This window comes from Macaca mulatta, chromosome 7 (assembly GCF_049350105.2).
Source record: "Macaca mulatta isolate MMU2019108-1 chromosome 7, T2T-MMU8v2.0, whole genome shotgun sequence".
Classification (NCBI taxonomy): domain Eukaryota; kingdom Metazoa; phylum Chordata; class Mammalia; order Primates; family Cercopithecidae; genus Macaca; species Macaca mulatta.
Genome location: NC_133412.1, coordinates 10,965,497 through 10,983,175, shown reverse-complemented (window position 1 = coordinate 10,983,175; position 17,679 = coordinate 10,965,497). Strand labels below are relative to the sequence as shown.

General features: G+C 44.4%; 1 protein-coding gene across 1 annotated transcript in view; it reads right to left on the bottom strand.

Annotated features, from left to right (window-relative positions):
- RYR3 (ryanodine receptor 3) overlaps positions 1-17,679 on the bottom strand; it is a 566,953-nt gene that overhangs the window by 69,753 nt on the left and 479,521 nt on the right. Inside the window, exons 65-67 of the mRNA XM_028850703.2 lie at positions 17,090-17,220; positions 11,444-11,764; positions 8,922-9,162 (exon numbers count right to left, since the gene is read on the bottom strand). Of these exons, the coding sequence (XP_028706536.2) occupies positions 8,922-9,162; positions 11,444-11,764; positions 17,090-17,220 (693 nt within the window). The remainder of the gene's footprint in view (positions 1-8,921; positions 9,163-11,443; positions 11,765-17,089; positions 17,221-17,679) is intronic.

The window sequence follows — 17,679 nt, the reverse complement described above, 5'->3', positions numbered from 1 at the left end:
AGTTGGCAATGCTTTCTGATTTCTTTCCTATTGATTTTTCAGGGTCAAATGTCAACTTTTATCAGAACTACCAGCTGCTCACTCCTTAGTGTTTTGGTTTAAATGAGCTTCATAGGTTTTCGAGACGCCTTCAGTGGGAAAAGGTGAGGGTCATATCGTATCTAGCCAAGGAAAAGCACAGCCACAGGGACTGTGAGGAGCAAGAGCATCAGGAACAAACTCTTGAGTAACTGTGGTTTCCTGGTGGGAGAAGGAAGAGGATTTTCATCTTCTTGCCTTCGTGTGAGAATGCAGTTTCAGCTGAACATATTTTTCTTTGGCCACCCCTCTTCTAAGAGGCAGATATTTGCTCTTTATCTCAACTGAGATTCTTTCTTCAAGTTCAGAGTGATAAGTGCAATGAAAAACATCTCATTAAAGGTTTCCCCTAGGCACACAAGTCAAGGAAGGTATTTGTGGGAGCACGGAAGATCCTGACTCAGCTTTTCATATTCACTCATACCCTCTCTGCCCCCAATTAACGCAACAAGGTGCTTCTCCTGCTTGATCCCAGCCTCCTATGGGATCCACCATCTCTGTCAATATTTAGTCGCTTTTCTTGTAGATACCTAGCTGATCTGTGGGTCTCTTTTAACATCCGCACTGCTTGTCAAAAGGCAATTGGAAAACTCAAGGCTGTAGGCAGAGAAGAAGGCTGGGTTTAGAGGTAACCGTCAGAGAGTCTGCCATATCCCTCGAATAAGGTGCATTGTCCTCATTAAGTAATTTCTCATCCCTCAGCTCCATCCAACCCTTCTGAATCTCCAGTGTCTATTATTCTACACTCTATGTCCACGTGGACACATTATTCAGCTCCCACTAAGTGAGAACATGTGGTATTTGACTTTCTGTTTCTGAGTTGTCTCATTTAAGATAATGGCCTCCAAGCCATCCACATTACTACAAAAGACACGCTTTCATTCTTTTTAATCACTAAACAGTATTCCACTGTGTGTGTGTATGCGTATCCCACTTTTTTTTAAATGCAGGCATCCACTGATGGATGCTTGGGTTGATATCATATCTCTGCTGTCGTGAATAGTGCTGCAATAAACATATGAGTGCAAGTATCTACTCGATATAATGATTTCTTTTCCTTTGGGTAGACACCTAGCAGCGAGACTGCTGGATTGAATAGTGGTTCTATTTTTAGTTCTTTGAGAAATTTCCATACTATTTTCCAGAGAGGTTTTCGTATTGGGTGATGGTTACACTAAAAGTCCAGACTTTGCCACTAAGCAATGTATCTATGTAACAAAACTGTACTTGTACCCCTTAACTTTATAACAACAACCAAAGGAGCAGCAGCAACCCAAGTGGATGAAATAACTGAGCACAGTCGCAGAAAAAAACAAGAAGCATAGGAACAGAATCCTGGATGGTGGCAGGAGTATGGAGACTTAGACTTTCATTTTCAAAAACTCAAATGGGGCCGGGCGCAGTGGCTCATGCCTATAATCCCAGCACTTTGGGAGGCTGAGGCGGGTGGATCACCTGAGGTCAGGACTTCAAGACCAGCCTGATCAACATGGCAAAACCCCGTCTCTACTAAAAATACAAAATTAGCCAGGTGTAGTGACGCATGCCTGTAATCCCAGCTACTCGGAAGGCTGAGGCAGGAGAATCACTGGAACCCGGGAGGTGGAGGTTGCAGTGAGCCGAGATCGCGCCGCTGCATTCCAGCCTGGGCGACAGAGTGAGACTTTGTCCCTCCCCCAAAAAACAAAAACAAACAAACAAACAAAAACAAAACAAAACAAAAACAAAAACAACGGGTAAATGATCAGGGTTTGAAAGAAAATAAAGCCACGCTCCTGTGTTCACAGTCAGCATGGCTACTTCGGAGGTAAGGGCTTTTTACAGCTTTGTTCCAAAGCCTCCCCCAGAGGCCCAAGCCTGAGGTAGTTGCTGCATGGGATTTACTCTAACAGTAAAGCCCTTCAACAGTTTGAGAGAGAGGTTTTTACCAAAAATCTCACTATTTAAAGTTCAATGCTAAGTTCCAAATATTTCTGACTCTCAGGAAGGGGCCTAGGAAAATGATTGCCTTTTAGAAAGAGAGACTTGTTTAGGCCGGGTGCAGTGGCTCACTCCTGTAATCCCAGCACTTTGGGAGGCAGAGGCAGGCAGATCACCTGAGGTCAGGAGTTCAAGACCAGCCTGACCAACATGGTGAAACCCTGTCTCTACTAAAAATACAAAAAAATTAGCCAGGCATGGTGGTGTGTACCTGTAGTCCCAGCTACTCAGGAGCCTGAAGCAGGAGAATCGCTTGAACCTGGGAGGCAGAGGTTACAGTGAACCAAGATCATGCCACTGCACTCCAGCCTGGGCAATAGAGTGAGACTCTGTCTTAAAAAAAAAAAAAAAAAAAGAGAGAGAGACTTAATACATCTTGACTTTTATCTCCTGGCATGAGGAAGCAAAGCACTTATGTGCCCCCCACTGAGTACACCACAACTGGTTCTTGCTTATTCTGGGTCAGCTTCAGGTTGGACACTGATCAACAGAAGCCGCTCTTCAGAAGAGTATTCCAGACACCAAAGAAACTTTACACACTGCTGTGGCAGGGAAGAAAAGAGCACAAAGGTTTAATATGACAAGAAAAAGCAGGGAAGAGGAAAGCCCAAGATGGCTCTGTTACATATTTAAAGAGCTGCCACAAGAGGGATTAGAGGAATTTTGTGTGGTTCTGGAGAGTAAAATTAGAGCTGATAGGTAGGAGTTATCCTCTGAGCTCAAATGGTTTGAACTGTCTGAAACCGGAATGGGACTGCATGCATGGCAATGCTGTCCCTCTCGTCTTTTGCCCTCCACTTTTCCCAATAACCAGAGGCAGAAAGTCACGATAGGGAAAAGGAAGGGGTATTTCTCCATCCACTGGGAGGTAAGATGAGGTGACCTCTAACAACCCTGCCAAGGCCACGATTCTGTAATTCAAAGCCAGCTAATTTTTTGGATGAAGAGAGGACCTGAAGAAAGTAAAGGCACTCATGTTGGAAGGCTGTATTTCCCAGCACAGCTCATATGACCGTGATGCTCTGGGAAGAAAAGTGGAGATGAATGAATTAATGATGATCTCAAAGACTCTCTGACATTGCCATTTTTAGCAACTGTCAAACACTGCATAAGTATAACATACTCTGTCTTGAGTCTTGATCGTCAATAGTGACAAATGCAATTAAAGAGCTATTCCAGGAGCAACTTTACTCTACTTTTATTTTTCACTTCAAATTCTGGCAATTTCCTTCTCTACACTGCTAACATTATTATGATGGGGAAATGACTAAAATGACCCTCAAAAAAGCAGGGGGTTTTTTTGTGTGTGAAAATGACTACAATTTCCCATAGATAGGTAAGGAAAGAAAAGATTTTATATATATTATATATATATATATATAGAGAGAGAGAGAGAGAGAAAGAGAGAGAGAGTGTATGTGTGTGTGTGTGTGTAAGGTGTTGTTGTAAAGTGTTTCTATTGGAATGCTAAATATAAGTAATCTTAATTAGGTTATTTTAAATAGTAAGTACAATTTGCCTCATAAAATAAATTAAAATAAATGCTAAAATGAGTATATCCAGGCCCATTTCTTGCCCGTGGCAGAATGGGTTACCACTCAAAAGTTACCAATATTCCCCCAAATATTTCTGCATCCCTTCAGTATCTATAATGGGTACCTTAAAATTAAACATTTTCAAATTTGTATTTTAGGGTTTTAAATTTCAGAAGGGTATGGTATAATAAAAATATATATTAGTCTTTGCCTCTGTTTCCTGGCACAGAGCTACTAGAACTCATGGAATTTCCTGAGTAATAGGAGTTTCTTTTGTTATATATAACGAGCACCTTTGACCATACCTGGGTTTATGCTAATGAAGTGACCCTTGAGTGGGGAAGGGCTAGGTAGCTTCAGGATGGCACTGGTTGCTAGAAAGACCAAGCACATGGTTAGAGGGTTGGAACTTTCAGCCTCACTCCCTACCTCTGGGGAGAGAGGAGGTGCTGAAGATTGGGTTCGATCTCAATCACCAATGGCCAATGATTTATCAATGAAACTTACATAAAAGCTCGTACGATGAAATGCAGGGAGCCTACAGGTTGGTAAACACATCGATGGGCTGGGAGGGTGGTGTGTGCCAGGGTGGACACAGAGGTTCTGCACTCCCCTACGCCCATACATTTCCCTATGCGTCTCTTCCATTTGAATGTTCCTGAGTTGATTCTTTTCTAACAAGCCTGTAATTGTTAATGTGCTTTCCCGAGTTCTATAAGCTATTCCAGTGAATTATCAGATTTGAGTGAATTATCAAACCAGGTCATGAGAACCATGGGCTTTGCAGTTCGTTGGGCAGAAGTGTGAGTAGCCTGGGCAACTCATTTGTGGCTGGTGTCTGAAATGGAACAGTCTTGCAGAACTGAGCCCTTAACCTGTGGGATCTGCACTAACTCTGCATAGTTACTGTCAGAATTAAATTGGATTGTTGGATACCCAATTGGTGCTGGAGAACTGGAGAATGGACTTGGACAACTGACACATATTTGGTTGCAGAGAAAAAAGCAACAAAACCCACAAATAGGGTAAGGATCATACTATAAGATACAGTGAAAATGTCTGTGTTCACCCTATCAATAGCTTTATGATTTTACAGACTTATATTCCCACAAGCCTTCACATTTCTCATATAATTGATGTTTAATTATTTATTTTGACTCAGCTAAATTCTGTGCACCAAATGAACATTGGGGAAAGAGTGACTTACATTAAAAATTTCTCTTATGACATGAATTAATTTTCCTAATTATGACATTAGAGACTTTCAACCTTTGAAGTTCTGTAGAATAGGCGTGAAGACGGTGAGCTGGGATACGCAGCCTGTCCAGCATAGCATATGGCCACCACCCCAGGGGACTGACTGATGGGAGAGAAGGGAAGGTGCACAGAGTCAGTGTGAAGGGCTGAAGGCAAGGGATAGGGAGAGAATGAGGATTCTGGGTGACCCTCCTGAAGGACTCAGGTTGGGGGAAGAGGCCTTGAGAATAGGGAGCAGCAGGTTTGGATAAATTCATTATATTGTGCTGTTTTCCACCTCTCCTCTCTAAATGGTGCTCAAATGCCAGAACAGAGACACGCAGCATGAAGTATCTCCATAAGTCTCCAGTTTTGAATTTCATCTCATACCAAGGTGGCCGCTAATTCGAGCCATTCCTCTTCCTTTGCCCATGCTTTTAGCACATATCTCACTAATATTCGTCTCAGCATGTCACCGGTCTTCATTCTCAGTGACTTCAACATATGTGTTTATGATTTTCCAGCTCCATGGCCTTTTCGTCGGTTGATTTCTTCTCTAAGGGTCTTGCCCTCCACCTGCCTCAGCATGCAATCCCATGGTCATTACTAATAACTGTAACCTCCCCTAACCCCATAATCTTAAATCCATGCATTTCACTTCTCTGACCACCACCTTCCTCCTATCTAGTACCTACTCCCCAAAAATGCTTTGATCCTTTGTCTGTTCATGCACATTAGGCTTTCTACGTTCTGTCCTCCTCATCATCCGGCTTAAATTCCATGTAAATCTTTATAATTACCCCCTTACATATACCCTTAACTCCCTAACCTGTTTTTGTCATACTCACTTTGCAAAACCTCACCTCTCATTAAATGCAACTTACTTCCTATTCTTGGTTGATATCTGACAGCTGAATTTGGCTGGAGAAACAGACAACCTGCTAATGGGTCTTACTGTAAATTCATGACCAGAGATCTCTTTTTTTTTTTGAGACGGAGTCTCGCTCTGTCGCCCAGGCTGGAGTGCTGTGGCCAGATCTCAGCTCACTGCAAGCTCTGCCTCCCGGGTTCCCGCCATTCTCCTGCCTCAGCCTCCCGAGTAGCTGGGACTACAGGCGCCCACCACCTCGCCCGGCTAGTTTTTTGTATTTTTTAGTAGAGACGGGGTTTCACTGTGTTAGCCAGGATGGTCTCGATCTCCTGACCTCGTGATCCGCCCGTCTCGGCCTCCCAAAGTGCTGGGGACCAGAGATCTCTTAATGCTGCCTGGTAATCACCCTGCATTTCCCTGGTCCATCGACTCTTCCACTCTCCCTGGAAACCACCTCATACCTTCTCTTCACTCTTCAAACCTCTATGCACCTTTCCCCATCTTCATCCCCAACTGATGATCTTGCTTCCTACTTTACTGAGAAAATAAAAGCAATCAGAAAAGGACCCCAAAAGACCTCTCTCTCTGAATGTAGGGGTGTGTGTGTGTGTGTGTGTGTGTGTGTGCATCAGCATCCACAGTCTCTGCCCTCCTGTCTGTTGCTGTAGATGAACTTCCTAAGGCCGACCTTTTGCCTGCTCAAGGGCATTGCCTTAGAAATTGTCTCTCTCTTACATGATCATAGCCCCCGTCTCTACTGGATCCTTCCCACTGGTGAAGAAGCAACCTGACGAGTTTCCTATGTTAACAGCTCCTCTCTTGACCACCCTTCTGCCTCTAGCTAGTGTCTCATTTCTCTGTTCTCTTTTAGAGTAAAACTTGAACAAGTTGCCTGCATTGCTGGATCCAAGTCCTTTTCTCTCATTCCTTTAACCCATCCCAAAGAGGCTTTTTATCTTCAATACTTTTCACAGACACTGCTCTTGTCAAAGTCACCAATAACTAATGAGCTGCTTCATATAATGCCCAGTCTCAGTTCTCATCTTATTTACCAGGAGCATTCGAAACAGTTGGTCATTCTTTCCTTCTGGAAGCTCTTTGTGAAGTTGGCACCCAGGATACAACATTCTGTTGGCTTTCCTACTGTCTTGTTGGTTTCTCCCTCTCAGTCTCATTTGCTCTTCATCTTCTTCTGCCTGACCTCTTAGTACCGAGGAACTCTTCTGTCTCTTCCTCAATCCTTTACTTATCTCATCTAGTCTCACAGTCCTTAAATGTATTGATTACTCCAAAATGCGTATGTCTACACCAGACCTCTCCCCTGAACTCTGGATCTTATATGCAATTACCCATTCAACATTTTCACTTTTCTATTGAATAGGCAACTAAATTCAACATGTCTGAAAGTGATCTCCTGATCCTCCCCTCAACAACCTCACTCCAACCTTGGCCAAATCTGATGTATCCACAGTCTTCCTCAATTGCTGAAAAGGCCATTCTTCCATGTACTCAGTCAAAACTCCTGGAATCATTTTTGACTCTTCTCTTTTCTCTCATTCCCAATTTGGAAATTCCAAGGGCTCTACCGTCAAAACAGACCCAGAATCTGATAACGTCTGGCAACCTTCACTGCTACCATCCTGGCCTCAGTCACCATCAACTTAAAAAAAAAAAAGAAAAGAAAAGAAAAGAAAAGAAAAAAAAAAAGAGGCCAGGTGTGGTGGCTCACGCCTGTAATCCCAATACTTTGGGGAAGCCCAGCGGGGCAGAATGCCTGAGCTCAGGAGTTCGAAACCACCCTGGGCAACATGGTAAAATCCCATTTCTACTAAAATACCAAAAAATTAGCCAGGCATGGTGGCACACACCTGTAATCCCAGCTACTCAGGAGGCTGAAGTGGGAGAATCGCATGAGCCCAGGAGGTGGAGGTTACGGTGAGCCAAGATCATGCCACTGCATGCCAGCCTGGGTGACAGAGCAAGACTCCATCTCAAAAAATATATATATATTTTACATATATTTATATATATTATATTTTATATATATATATAATAAAACCTGGTAAAATGCATATAACATAAAATTTGCAATCAGTGATGTTTAGTACATTCACAATGCTGTGAAACTATGATCATTATCCAGTTCCAGGACATTTTCATTACCCCAAAAGGAAACCCCAGTCCTTAAGAAAAAGCATAAAGCAGTCCCTCCCCATCACTCTCTCCCACCCCGACACTGCTAATCCATTTTCAGTTTCTATGGATCACATTCCACTCTTGCCTGGATCACAGAGAACCTCCCACTGGTCTTCTTCCTTCCCTACCGCCTCCACCCCTTGCTACAGTGCTCAAAGAGTGAATCAGATCACATTACAGACTCCCTCAAAATCTCCAGGGGCTTGTTCTTTCACTCAGAGTAAAAGTCAGAGTCCTCACAGTGGCCTCCCAGGCCTGGACTCTCGGCCCCATGTTGCCCCTCTGACATCCTCTACTGCTCTTCCCCACCCCTCCCTCTGCTTCAGCTACACTGGCCTCCTTTTGGTCCCTTGAACATCCCAAGCACACTCTTTTCTCGGGGCCTGCACCAGACATTTCCTCTTCCTGCAACATCCTCGCCCCAGATCTTTCTGGTTCCAAACTTTACTGACTTCAGGTCTTTGCTCAAATGCAGATTTCTCAGTAACATCCTATCTAAAAACACAACTCCACCCCACCCTGACCCTCCTAATTCCCCTTGCCCTGCTCTATATAATTTACTTACATGGGTTGTTTATTGTTTATGCACCTCTCCTAGCCCCAGAAAGAAATCTCCCTAGGCCAGAGAGCTTGTCTGTTCTATTCACTCCCGTCACTTAAAGCCTAGAAGAGCGCTTAACACACAGTCAGGCAGTACTGGTTGAAGGAAAACATGAGTGAACAGCAGAGGGGCAGAAGTGGGTCACTGCTACCTTTATTTGACCAACTTCCTCTGACCTGCGGTAGCCCATAAAGATGGAGGGGATGGCCCTGTCACAGACCATGTCACAGAATCGTCGCTCCAGGAAAGCACTGCCCAGAGCTCCTACAGCAGGAACCACTGGTGTTGGGAAGGAGAACGGTGGGGGCGGCTATCACCTCCTTTATCTCACTGTCAACAACCCAACACCATCTTTCCGTTTTATTCTATTGCCTAAACTAGCCCCACAGAGGGGCAGACAGGCTCCTAGTGCTCTCCTCCGTACCTGTTGTTGTCCACGTAGCGGATCAGCATGGGGTAGAAGGCATAGAGATCTCGGCAGAGGACCGCAAATTCGTCCAGGATGAGGAGCTCCGCCTCCTGGGTGTCCCCTTTGCCATCGGCTCTCAACTGCTCCTCCTCCTGCACGGTCTTGACAGCCTTTTTCTTCAGCTTCTCCAGAGTTGGGATGAAGTGGCTTCTCAGCAGGTCGGGCCTGGCTTTGCTGATGATGGGCTGCGCATACACTGGGTTTACAAAGAGCCTCCCCGTCATTTCACGTATTATGGCAATTGATGAAAATGAAAGACATGATTGAAAGGTGGGGCTGTGGAATCCCATCAACTCAGGATGGCACCTGCCCCTTGTTCGCTTCCTCAATCTTCCCCTTGATACTTCCCTCTCATAGAGCTACCTCGGGGGATGGGGGACCGAGGCCGCTATGGGAGAAGGTCCATATTCCTGCTCTGCTCTTCCAGGCCATGGGGAGCTCCTGCCTCCCCTGAACCTCTCATGCACACACGGCCTATGCCACACCCCTCAGCTCTTCATGAAAGACTATTTTGTATTATTTTATAGTCCATTCTTTTTGCTTTTGGCTCACTAGCAGATTGTAAACTTCCTGAAGGAAGCCTTTTACTAACAACAAGTACTGTGCTAAGAGCGCACACTCAATATATGCTTTCTGGTTATTTTACAGAACAATCTGTTGTTAAAAGCACATTAATCCTACTACCATCCTCAGCCCTCAAGACTTGAAACCTGCCAACCTATTGCCTGGAGACTCCTCTGGGCTCCGAGGGAGGGATATAAGTCTGGTATCAATTATAAATAAATATAAAGAGGCTGGGGTGGTCACTAGAAGTTGAAAAGCAGAAACAAGCAATCAGAGAAAGAGCAATATGCCATTCCATTGGTCTTTTTTTTTTTTTTTTTTTTTTTTTTTAAAGATCAGAGTAATTGTAAGAAAAAAATGAGTGACTGAGAGTTGTGAACCATTGACAATGTACATTCACATGTGTATTTCAAAGTGTCTTTAGCTTAAGCATTTCAGTTGGAAACAGCTTGCATTCCAGCCATTTTCTTCAAAATATCACTTTATATTTTACTTTTATAAAAAAGATACTTTTAGAAAAGAAGGTCAATGGCACTCTCTGATGAGACATATTAACCAAGAAGTTGTGACTTCTTAGCCTTCTTCAATGAGCAACTCTGCTCCGGATATGTAATCAGAATGGCGACACCTTAGGTGGGTGATTTGGGGTTACTACTTAAAATTGACTTTGTTTAGTCACCAAGAAATAAGTAGCCTGTCTGAATGAAATCTAGATTCACCCTGTGGAGTAACAGGCCAAACTTCAGTTTCCATCAGTGGCCCTCATGCTGTGACACTTTCCCTGTGTGCACCTCTAGGAAGGTAAGGGAGGAGATTTTTTTGAAACCCTTCCTTCCCTTAATTCAGATTTACCAAGTGAAACTCATTGAAAAATTACCTTATGGTTAACAATATTTTAGGGCTACTGGGTAATAGAGGAACACCAACTCTATTCAAATGTCCACAGAGGCTTATATTATCTAGCTGCCATTGGCACCCAAGATATTTATAATTTTGATCTCAGTTCATCTGTGAGACAGGAAGAAGCAGTAACTTTTCTTCCTTGGTCTTGCAGAAGGACAGCAATTCCTTGGTCCAGGAAAGTAAATACCAGTGTTGGATTAATAGTTCCCTTTAGCCTAGACATTGTATTCATGATCCAGGAGATTATATGGGTAAAGATGTTACTGGTGGACTCCACTACCTAAATCACAGGTCCATCAAAAGCAGTGATTTTGCCTTAGCTTCTATCTCCTTGGACTGTAGTTTGACACAGAGGACACAAAATATTTGTGGTTTCCTGACTGTGGAAAGTAGTTAGTGATTTTCCAAGCCTGTCCTTTTTTTGAAGTTGCTTTAGGAAGAGAAAATTGGCTAATAACATTCACTGAGAGCTGACTGTATGCAAGTAACTTTAGAGGGATACAAAAGAAAAAAACCCAAAGTGCCCCTACTGTGAGGCTGCATGAGGGTGTCTCAGAAAGCATCAAGTGCAACACAAATGCAGAGTGACAGTAAGGAACTTGCAGTGTAGGTCAGATGGGAGTGAGTTTTATACAAGTGGAAAACACACAGGATTACTTACCAGGAAAATTCTGGACAATTATTACTGTAAGAGCAAATGGGATTCTTGAGTACCAAAATCAAACAAAGCCATGTTCATTGGATTTGAGTGGAGTTGATTAAGAAGGGCTTCCTGGAGATTTGAGGGGCCTGGATGAGTAGGGGAGTAGGGCAGGAGCATTGGCTCGAGGAAGCTCTTCAGGGGAATATGTCAATTCTTTTTACTGTGAAGCAGCTGGGGTGGGGATGGGGAGGTTTAAATATTGGATAGAGCTTGTGCAAAACCATCTCGGAATTAATAATAGAGATGAAAAGAGAATCCAGTTATCTTGTGCCCTGGGCTGGGGACCGGGGAGAAAAGGCATTGGTACCTGCGATGCGCTTCATCCAGGAGGCTTCATCGATGCCCAGGTTGTTGTTGATGATTTTCAGAATGTTGCCCAGGATGAGACTGAGGTGTTCAGAGGTGACCTTGGTGCAGCACTGCCCTGTGCTGGGGGGCAGGTTCTCAGGCCCCCGCTCCCACCAGTAGGACAGGTAGTTGCAGAGCATGGGTAAGATCACCTCGATGACATGCGGCACCTCTGTGTACCGCGCCCCTGACTCGGCCAGGTCGTTGATTTCCTTCATCAGGCCTTCCAGCTGGGGGATGTCAGGACACATGTCTTCCACCGTGTCTGGCATCCCCAGAACTGCTCGAGAGGAAGAACAAAGGGACAGAAATTCAAAAGCACAGTGGGTGCAAGCTTCTTTCTCTCTGCCCCTCCTTTCCTTTGGTCTTTAGAAATAAATTTCCAGAGCTTCACAGCAGTGAGCTTGGATGTGGAGTGGCTTTTGTCCTCCAGCTGTCTGTGAACAGACTGCAGCTTCCAGAGGCTGCATTATCTTCCTAGATGTCATGTTGAGGTGAGGTTAAAACAAACCTGTGGTTAAAGGAGTACAGCAGACACAAGGATGAGGGATAGTTAGTTCCTAAGACTACCCTGTAATGAAGCCAGTCTCTTGGCTTCTCCCTCTTGGCCAGACTGCCTGGGCCTTAGTGTGTCCCCTGCAGGAAAATCAGGAATCAGAGGAGAAAAGCAACTGATGAGTGTTTAGTTTTAAGTTGTGGTGCCATTGCCTGGATCACATCTGTACAGCTTAGAAAAGGAAAAATAAAAGTCCACTCATCTAACAGTCCTTCAGCTGGACCAGAAACCACAACTTTCCATCCAGCTGGAATTCTGGGGGCGGGGGAAAGCATCGCACGTGGACTGATTTCTGGCTGCACAACAGAAATGATGGATGACCTGAGGTGGCTTGATTGACTCCCTGTCAATTGCTTAATCCTTTTTGTTTCCAAGGACTGATTTGTAAGGAATCGTGGGAGCGCTATCTTTTCCTCACCCTGAATGACTGAGGGTGCTGCTCTAGACAAGGACACACGGGCTGAAGGATCAACAGACAGAGTTCAATATTCAATCAGGCAGGGCTGTCAGATGCAAGAACTGTAAACAGAAAAATCCAGGGCTTCTCTGTCCTGCTTCCTGTAAGGTAAAGGACACTCTTTCCTGCAAGACGGGAGGAAGACTGGAAGCATCCTGAAGTTCTTGACAGGTGAGAAGATAACAAGGGCTCTGAGTGGAGGGACACGGACAATTCTGAGTAAGAGCCACAAGCCCAAAGCTTTGCACACACACGCACTGATCTAACTGCTTCCTACAGAATGTGTCTACTTCATCCTCAGGCCAAACTTCTCACACTGGGGCAAAACCATCAGGCACTGAAGGAGCTGGGCAGTCTGGGAAGCCACAGGAAAGATGTGGTGTGTTTTCCCAGAACACCAGTTCCCTGAAGATTTGAGGAAATTATTTTTGATATTTGGAATCAAATGCAAAGTCCTCATACATTTCCAAAGATAAAGCAGAAGACTGCAAATACAAATGTATGTTTCGTGAATTGGGTTATGCCTGCAGGCCCTTTGCCATTGGGATTACTGTTGGCTCGAGGTCTTTCTTGTCTAGATTTTCAGGTTTTATGTCCATTGGACTTGAAGGATTAATAAATAGGAGAGGCCATACCAAATTCCTTGGCCTTTACGAATACTGATCAATTGAAAGGGACGGTCTCAGTTTCTCTCATGGTTATACTGCATGGAGCAGAGATACAGAATAATCCTGGCTATCTTGGAGAGAATGAATCTGCAGCTGAGACAAGTGGTTCTACCTGGACAGCATGTGCAGTTGTAAAGCAATGGATCCCAGCAGCCTTTATGCTATGGGATAGGCCCGGTGAAGCACTATTACCCTTTCCCTAGTGATGACTTTTGTTGTTATCACTAGAGCCTTTTGGTAGATAGAAGGCTAAAAATCTCTCCTCCTTGGATGTCAGGAGTGGACCAACATCTTTTAAAACCCAGACAATTGAAAGGGATTAATAGCATGAAAGCCAAAGAACCCTGAACTCTTGTGATTTGCCGTAGAAGGAAATTTGGGTCAGATACAGTCATTTGCAGAGAATGAGCCTGTCCTGCATCTCGCAGCAGGACAACAATGGTCACGGGTAACAAGAACACGGGAGTCTGGAGAGACCCTTACAAACAACGTGATTTTACACACACACTCTCAGAGTACAGAGGTAAACACAGGGAAGTCAAACGTTCTACCTTGAGGTTCTACACACAGAACAATGCCACGGCCATAGATGCAACTGAAATTTACAACTATTTGCCGCGGGATTGTAAATGATAAGGCTCAGGTGTGTTTGTTTAAATGTCACCTATACAATACATCATCATGAACGCTTTTTGCCGGCTGCCTAAGGAAAACAGAGTTGCTTAAGGTTGCTGCGCTGGAGCCATTATAATGACCTTTAAAAGTTATTTATACGCAATTGGTCCTTGAGTGGAACAAACATTTGTGATTCAGGTGTTTTGTACTTCAAATGCCACAGCATAAACCCACAGAATGAATTCTGAGTGAGCTGCAAGAAAAACAGCCTCAGCTGTGTCCTCTTAGAATCAGACACAAGACTGTGAGGGGGAATCTTTAGAATCATTGTCCTTTTATCTTCTAGATCAGTGATTCTCAAAGTGCAGTCCTCCTACCGCAGCATCAGCATCACCTGGAGACCAGCTAAAAATGCAAATTCCTGGGCCTCACTCCAAACTGACTTACCGTATTAGAAACCCTAGGGATGGGGGCTCGACAGTCTTGAACAAGCCTCCTGGGTGATTCTGATGCACGTTAGAATTCAAGAACCACTGGATTAGATTGTAAAGTCCTGTGTGCCTCACCTTAGCACCTCTTCTCTTTGCAATACAGATGGCTTACATTAGAATTGGAATAATCAACCAAAAAGAAAAGAGTTCCAATAGGGTACAGAAGAAAAGCAAACTGACTGGTAATAGGATGCTTTGGTCCATCTAGTGTTCTGAGTAATAGATCACTGCCACCCATAACCAAGGATGTAACTAGTTTTGAATAACTGGCACATAACAGTATTAAACTTTTTCTAGGTATATCTTAATAATTTTTGGATGAGGAAGAAAATGCACCAGGATGTTATAGGGCATCGAAGATACGAATCTGAGTAATTCTGCTGGCAAAGCATCAAGTGTCTATAGAGATGCCCAACTAACTGAAGACATGATAAATCAGTTCATATTGTATTTCTAAACCACAGGCTCACATCACCTGTCACCTTAAACATTCTTCCCCACCCTTTATTTCTCAGACCACCCACTTTGTCATGAATGAAGTCTACCTTCTTACAGCTCATTAAGCCATCAGTCATTCTCTGACTCTAGGTAAACTTTTTAAGAGCCATACACACGGTCAGCATTCACTCTTCACTGAATCCAGTGATCAAACACATGGGCTCAGGGGAGCTGGACACAGAGATCCATAGTGTGTCACTAATGGATAAAGGACTGTGTCATCTCCAATTACAACCTTGTTTCTTTTCTTCCTTTGGAGTATGCAATGATGGGGAGTCATTTTTTATTTATGAATATGTCTTATTAAATCAACGCAAAGGTGTATAGAATGAGAAGGAGCACTTTTCAAATAGCTCTTGGGAAGGAGCACGGTGCAAGAGACTAATTCCCCTCCCTTCCAAAGCCACCCGAGGCTTCCCTCTATCTTCTTCAGTTCATAAAGGCACAGGAGCAGGGCAAAACATCCTCATTGTGCCTTTATGAACTGAAGAGCAGAGGCAGTTCCTCTCTTTTCCCAGGTGAAGCTCTACACAGTGCTGCTATAGAGACAGAGATATACTATTTCTCAAGTCACAGTTGAAGCAGAATCAATGTATAAATATCCAGAACTGTCATGACTGGGCCCCAAGTCCCTTTGGAGTCAGGGAGCAACACCTGGGCTGGCATTTGCCTGGAGATGTCACAGCTCCTTCTCAACTTCACCAAAGCCGGCTCTGTTGCTCAGCTTCCACTTTGGTGGAAAGCTAGGACTCATTTGGAATCAGAAGTGGGAAGAAAAAAAAAAAAGGTCAGAAATACTTTTTTTTTGGCTAGTTTCGAAGGGAAGAAAGGGCAAAATGAGGCTGAAGGGGTTGAGGAAAGGTTAACTTACAGATTTCATATGGGACTTTGGAAAGTTGCCGCATCTTGCCAATGTTTCTCTCTTGACTAGCTCTGAGAACACTAGTCTCCACTGTATTCTAGTTCAGTGCAAGATTTTTATTAGTGGCCTTATCTGAATTGTCCTGGTGATCATTTCTGGGGGGCAATGTGCTCCTCTTACCTGAAGTAACAAGAAGCAAGTGGGAATAAAGCTGCCACGGCTTAGCACGTCACATCTTTAGATGAAAAAAAACAGCGGTGGCAAAGAAAAGTGTGGTATGAGCCCTTTCTCGCTCAGAATGCTTCTTCCTTAAATCTCACGGCCGTTTGAGAAAGGGGGCTTGAACTAAATGGAATTGCCACCACGTTCAGCCATCTACTGGTAGTGTATAGCAATATTTTAAGAAAACATTGGTTCTGAATAGAGAAAGTTCTGGTTGAAAATAATTTACTGTGGCTTTTTTTCCCTTAATAATGATTAGCCTATAGTTTGCTAATTTTTGCTTCAGAATAGATGGAATCATCGCAGTTTTTTCTAGTTGGAGTCCAAGCTTGATTCAAGGCTCCTACTTGAAGCTCCTCTATCCTATTCCCTTGTCCTGAGACAGGATCACAATTAACCCAGATACAAGGACCCTCCAGAACCAGATTTACAACCTGCCTTGGATTTTAGTTCCAGGATTATTCTACAAGACACGGTGGAAAACTTTTCTGTAGAGGGCCAGATAGTAAATATTTTAGGCCTTGTGGGCCAAACTTTCCTGCCTCTACTCAACTCTGCCATTGCTGTGCTAAAGCAGCCACAGACCAAATGTAAATAAGTAGGTGTGGCTGTGTTCAAATAAAACTTTATTTACAAAAATAGGCAGGGGGCCAGATTGGCCCTGTGGTCATAGTTTGCCACCCTGTTGTGGAACCTAGCGTGTCAATACTTTTGCTAAGAAATACTCTTTCTTGTACAATTTCTCTTCCTTCTGGTGCTTTTCTATGTCTTATCGTCCACGAAGATGAAAACGTGTGGTCAGCATCTTTAGAAGCACAGCCTCTCCGTGGACTCGAAGAGTATAATTAGGTTATTCGTGTGGAGGTGCACCTTCTGATCCCACTCCGGAGAGGGACTGCAAAAAAGGAGTCACATACCCAGGTGCAGATGGGGAACTGAAACCCAGAGCAGACAGGAGACTCTGAGGTCTTAGGATGGAAAGGATTTCAAAATCAGCAACACTGACTCCTCACTTTACAGAAGAAGAAATCGAAGCCTAATTACAACAAAGCCTTGCCCAAGCTTTTTTCTCCAGAAAGATGGAGACCTGCAACCTAGTCCCTACCTAACCTCACCTCCTGGCTCCTCTCAGACCAAGAAAGCCACAGTGCTGCAGGACTGCTGCTCCCGGCCTGTGTGGCTCCCCTCCTCTCAGCACATGAAATGGGTTGATGACCTTTGTGGGGAGATACTTACTAGACCTCTCCCTGGGGGTTTTGGTGTTGAAGACCGAGAGAGGATTGTAGCGATTGAGGGTGGGCTCCAGGAATGCCACTGGTATGGCAGCTGCCAGTGAGGCCAGACATTCTCCAAGGGCAGGGCGTTGCCTGGAAACAAAGAAGTGCATTTAGAAGTGTTGCCCCCCACATGCTGGCCCCATGCATTGACAGACCAGTCCTTCCCCACAGATTAACCCATGGACATCCCCAGGCACTAGGCCCAGCAAGGTTGCATGCACTTCTTCCCCTCATCTTTCTCTGGACACTAACCAATGCTCTCGCTACATAGATCCTAGCTCTCTTTTTTCTTTTTTCTTTTTTTTTTTTTTGAGACGGAGTCTCGCTCTGTCGTCCAGGCTGGAGTGCAGTGGCCGGATCTCAGCTCACTGCAAGCTCCGCCTCCCGGGTTTACGCCATTCTCCTGCCTCAGCCTCCCGAGTAGCTGGGACTACAGGCGCCCGCCACCTCGCCCGGCTAGTTTTTTGTATTTTTTAGTAGAGACGGGGTTTCACCGTGTTAGCCAGGATGGTCTCGATCTCCTGACCTCATGATCCGCCCGTCTCGGCC